The sequence below is a fragment of the Ictalurus punctatus genome, chromosome 18 (assembly GCF_001660625.3).
Source record: "Ictalurus punctatus breed USDA103 chromosome 18, Coco_2.0, whole genome shotgun sequence".
Lineage (NCBI taxonomy): Eukaryota > Metazoa > Chordata > Actinopteri > Siluriformes > Ictaluridae > Ictalurus > Ictalurus punctatus.
Genome location: NC_030433.2, coordinates 9541724 through 9547500, shown reverse-complemented (window position 1 = coordinate 9547500; position 5777 = coordinate 9541724). Strand labels below are relative to the sequence as shown.

The window sequence follows — 5777 nt, the reverse complement described above, 5'->3', positions numbered from 1 at the left end:
AGAATGCCCCTTTCATGTTCCTGTTTTACATGTTATAGAACGTAGATCGATTAACAGCACACGTCATTACGTCACCGCGACACGCCGTCCGACGTTCCCTCCAGAATTTCACGTATCAACATACAGTTCGTCTTCATTATGGTACCGTATACCGTTTTGGGTGTTTTTATTAGAAAATTTTACGAATGCTTCAAGTGCGGTTAATTATTTGTCATGCTGTACGTGCAAATAGACGACTGCTTGAAGCTGTGGGCTGCGTCCTAAACCGCGTACTTACCTACTGTATAGTAGCGGAGATACATGTATTTTGTCTACTACAGGCCTATAGTAGGCAAGTACGCGGTTTGGGACACAGCTGTGCTCTCTTGTTTGCCGTAAAATACTTGAGCACTGCCGTGTGTGTACGTGTCCTGTCGCACAATGCAGTGAAAACTCCCACACAATGTTAATAGTGTGATTAAGGTGTGTACATGTCTGTAATACACCTCGATAATGCGACTAAAACAAGAATACTCCACTTCGAGTTGACTTCGAGTATGACTTTAGTCAGATTAAGGTAATTAAAAAGTGCTGTTTACATGCTAGTTTCTTAATAAGAGCATCGTCTTAATCGGGTTAATATTGGATTATTGTTGTCTATTGTCACGAATCGTGACGGAGCAGAGATAGGATGGATGCAAGTGCAGGATGAACAGTTGTTTATTTGAAAGACAGACAGGCAGACAAATCCAAAACATAATAATCCATAAACATTCAAGAGGTCAGGCGACTGGCAAACAGGCATACACGGGGAAAGGCAGGAATCTAGGTCGTGGTCACGGAAAACAGGGTCGATAAACAAATCAAGAAACGAACTATGACGAGGGACTGGAAGCGGATAATCCAGCGCGAACTAACTCTAAACATGGACTATGACTATGATACGAGCTAAACTAACTCTAAACATGGACCGTGACTATGACTACGATACAAACTAAACTAACTCTAAAGTATTAATCTTCGGCGCTGTGTGCTGGGAGGCGCGCGGTATATATGCCATGACATGATCAGCGTCTAAACCGCTAGCAGCTGAGAGCAATTCAGACCCACGTGAAATCCCAGCCAATGACAGAACAGGGAGGAGACATGGCAGAAACATAAACAAAACACACGTGTCCAGATGTCATTACAGTCAACAACGGAAAAGCAGATGCTCGCGCATTCGCGCTTAGAGCACGCTGCTTCAAGGGGGAATCGTGACATCTATGTACTGAGTGAGGATCAAATACTGAAATTACCCGGATCAGTATTCAGACCTCAGACGTAACTACTGACTTCAGCACTATTCAGAACTTGCAAACCACTGTCTGATCTAACCACTCAAACACACACATTTGAGGACAGTATTTGTTGTGTGTGTGCGTATGTGTGTTAGTACAAAGTTCTCTGCTGGTGTTTCTGCTGCACAGATGAACTCTATTATTACTGACCACTGTATTATTACTGCTGATAGATTAACTGCCGCCCCTCCACACACACACACACACACACTCTCTCTCACACACACACACACACACACACACACACACACACACAGGTCAGAGTCCTTGCGTGACACATTCTCACACACACTCATAAAGTTTAGAATAAAGTTCAGAGTTTATCTTGTTGTTACAGATAAAAAGATTTAAAGGTTAAAAACTCTGATTTCAACACAACAAGAACAACAAGTGTTTGTGTGTGTGTGTGTGTAAGTGTGTGTGTGTGAGTGTGTCTGAGTGAGTGTGTGTGTGTGCGTGAGTGTGTGTGAATGTGCGTGAGTGTGTATGTGTGTGTGCATGTGTGTGTACGTGAGTGAGTGTGTGTGTGTGAGTGAGTGAGTGAGTGTGTGTGTGTGTATGTGTGTGTGTGTGCGTGAGTGTGCGAGGGTGTGTGAGTGTGTATGTGTGTGTGTGTGTGTATGTGAATGAGTGTGTGTGTGTATGTGCGTGAGTGTGCGAGGGTGTGTGAGTGTGTGTGCGTAAGTGTGTGTGTAAGTGTGTGTGTGTATGCGAGTGTGTACGTGTGCGTGAGTGAGTGTGTGCGTGTGTGTGTATGTGAATGTGTATGTGTGAGTGAGTGTGTGTGTGTGTGTGAGTGAGTGTGTATGTGAGTGTGTACGTGTGAGTGAGTGAGTGTGTATGTGAGTGTGTGTGTGAGTGTGTGTGTGAGTGTGTGTGTGAGTGAGTGTGTGTGTATGTTAGAATAACACAGTGTGTGTTACAGGTGGAGCTGGAGCGTGTGTGGCGGGCAGTGAAGGTGGTTCTGTGTAATCAATTGTTCTTGTCAGTTCCGTTGGTGGTTCTCACCTACACTGTGATGTCGTGGCGTGGAGAACCCTGCACTCCTCAACTGCCCACGTTCCACTGGGTTCTACTGGAGCTTTCTGTGTGTGGCCTGCTGGAGGAAGTGCTGTTCTACTACTCACACAGGTCTCTCACACACACACACGCACCATGTTTATCTTGTGTTGTGTAAGAGGGACATAAATGTACACTGGCAGCTCTGATGTAAATAAATAATCAGTAACACGCTACAGACCAACAGGAAATCAATGACCATTTCCTTTTCCTATTTTTCTTCCTCCTCTTCTTCCTCCTCCTGTTATTCTTCCTCTTCCTGCTCTTCTTTCTCTTCCTGTTATTCTTTCTCTTCCTATTCTTCTTCCTGCTCTTCTTCCTCTTCCTGTTCTTCCTCCTTTTCTTCTTCCTGTTTCTCTTGCTTTGTTTCTTCCTCTTCCTTCTCTGTTCTTCTTCCTGTTCTTCTTCTGGTTCCTCTTCCTGCTCCACAGGCTGTTCCACCATCCGTTCTTCTACAAACACATCCATAAGATCCATCACGAGTGGACGGCACCCATCGGAGTCGTGGCTTTGTACGCTCATCCCCTGGAGCATGTGGTGTGTGTGACTGACTTTATAACTCTGCTGTGTGGTTTCAGTATTATTTACTGCTTTTTTTGTATTATTCTGTGTGCATCATAGCATTAATATATATTTATAAACAGTTATCGCACTGATGTACCTTCTTATAAATATCAACATAAAGGCTTTATTAATATTTTGTATTTATTAAACCTAATATAATTATCATTAATGATGCAGTTGTAATGTTTACACTGAATTATATGACACTACTCATTATTATGCTAACACAAACACACACATTCCCAACAAGTGCTAATGAAGTTAGCATTAATTTAATACTTTTTTCATGAAAGACTGCATCATAATATGGGGTTCATATATGAGTAATATGGGGTTCATTAAGTTTTGTGTGAATGTTTGTATGTAATAAAATTATTCGAGAATATTGTTGATGCTTTGTTTAGGGAAATCAAGTGTGGGAGTGTGTGTGTGTGTGTGTGTGCTGCAGTTCTCCAACATGCTGCCAGCTCTGATTGGTCCGGTTCTGCTGGGTTCTCACATGGCGACCACGTCCCTGTGGTTCAGCATGGCTCTGATCGTCACCTCCATCTCACACTGTGGTTACCACCTGCCCCTGCTGCCCTCGCCTGAGTTCCACGACTTCCACCACCTCAAGTAACACCTCAAATCTCTTAGACTTTTTACATTTAATCTAGACCAGTAAGGGTACACAAACTTTTGCACTGAACTAAATAGTAAACAAACACTGGGACAAAGTAAAAAGTAAATATTTACAATAATGTTAAAATGAATTAAATGGCTGTGGTTGTTTTGTTGGGGTTGTTGGGTGTGGTGTTATAATGTGTAAAATGCAAATTTCCAATAAAAATTCTATGATCAAAAAAAAAGATGAATTAAATGTAATAATTGTCGGTGTTCAGGTTTAATCAGTGTTACGGCGTTCTGGGAGTTCTGGACCGGCTTCATGGCACCGATGATAAATTCCGAAAAACCAAAGAATACGAGCGACACACACTCCTGCTGAGTCTCACACCACTCACACAGAGCATCCCCGACACGCCCAAAAAATTAGTGACATCATCACCACCCCGACACGCCCATAAAACAAGAGTGACATCATCACCACCCCAACACGCCCATAAAACAAGAGTGACATCATCACCACCCTGGACACACCCATAAAACAAGAGTGACATCATCACCACCCTAGACACGCCCATAAAACAAGTGACATCATCACCACCCTGGACACGCCCATAAAACAAGTGACATCATCACCACCCTGGAGAAACCCCAAACATTTGTAACATCATCACCACCCTGGACACAAATTTAGTGGATTTTATTTTCGTTAGGATTTTTTCATTCATCTGAGAATGATTTGTGCTTCATTGCTGTCTCTGATGTGCCCTCAGTGATTCCCCCTAATCAGTCTGAAGTGCACACTACACACTAGCTACATACTAACTACACACTAAGTGTTGTTCAGAATAAAGGTCAGAATCTGAACACAATCTGGTATTAAGTTTTAAAATATGAAGTGTTTTATTGATGAGATGGATTCAGTTCCTGAGACACCGCAGCGACTGCGTCCAAATATCCGGATTGTGTTCATGCTACGTGCTGATACAGATCAGAACCACTGAATCAACGGCTGAGCAGCAGGTACTGAATCAAATGCAGTAAATCATTAGCGTCTCTTAAAATGGCGGCGAAGAGAACTTCACCAAGAGGAGGTGGACGATGGCACATTACAGTCAGGAATGAAATGCTGCTAATAACGTAAACGTGTTTTTAGATAAAGAGATGTAGGATGTAATTTTTCAGATTCTGTGTTTCTGCATTAATAATAAGAAGAAATAATAACTTTTTAAATAATCACATTAAAGCTTTGCTTGGCTAAGCATTTATTTTTAAAATGATTATAAATCTGAAGTTTAACAGAATAACATTTATATAGGAGGTTAGGGTTAAGATTAACCCATCAACATTACAAACTACTGTTTTTAATAATTTAGCTAATATTAGCACTTTCCTCATCAATTTATATAATTATAATTACTGAACACAAATTACTTCACACACACAGCATTTAAAATAAATATAAATATACTATAAATGTGTTTAGTAAATGTTCTGATTTTAATATTACCTTTATCTTAAGATTGTTAACTACTGTGTAGCGGTGCGTTAATGTACAGATCTGTATTAATGATAATTAAATCTAATTCTGCATTTCTGAATGTTTCTGTCTCTTTGTTCGGAGTTTAATTCAGTGCTAGTTAGTGATTAGCATGCAGGCTAACTTTAATGCTTGTTTGTAAATGTAGCATACAAGAGAAGAATTAATATATCTAATTATATTATATATTCGTGAATAAGAGAAACACTTGTAATTGGTTTTGGGAAACTTTCTTACACAAATTTCTTTCAAGTTTAACTTTCACGTAACTATATTTTTTAAATCTATAAAGTTCCTAAAAAAGAACCGATTCGAGCTGATTCGTTGGCAGAAACGACAGATCATTACTTTTTTACTTTAACAGTAAAAACGGCGATGATGACTAAGGAAAGAAAGTTACATTTGATATTAATATTTTTGTTTCTTTCTAAAATAAATGTCGTTTGTTCTTTGTATTTAAATGAAAAAACCATCTGCGTATTTTAACAGTTGTTCTTCAGTAAGTTTCATAAGGACACTGGGCTAGCTTTCCTGTCAGGTTAGCTTGTTAGCCAGTTGTGTAGATTTTAGGGCTCAGTGAGGATTGTAGTGAAGAGACAAGGAAGTGTGTTTTAAAGTGTTATAACAGTTCACTGTCCTAATTCAGCAGAAATACCGTAATTTGTTTAACCTTTTACTGAATGAAGTAGCTG

At 40.2% G+C, this 5777-nt stretch overlaps 1 protein-coding gene across 2 annotated transcripts in view; it reads left to right on the top strand.

Moving 5' to 3' along the window:
• faxdc2 (fatty acid hydroxylase domain containing 2) overlaps positions 1 to 5138 on the top strand; it is a 7634-nt gene extending 2496 nt beyond the window's left edge. For both annotated transcript variants that reach the window (XM_053687791.1, XM_053687792.1), the window contains exons 6-9: positions 2245 to 2450; positions 2810 to 2915; positions 3391 to 3557; positions 3824 to 5138. In XM_053687791.1, coding sequence (XP_053543766.1) covers positions 2245 to 2450; positions 2810 to 2915; positions 3391 to 3557; positions 3824 to 4085 — 741 coding nt within the window. In that variant the 3' untranslated portion in view covers positions 4086 to 5138. The remainder of the gene's footprint in view (positions 1 to 2244; positions 2451 to 2809; positions 2916 to 3390; positions 3558 to 3823) is intronic.
• The last annotated feature ends 639 nt before the right edge of the window (positions 5139 to 5777 follow it).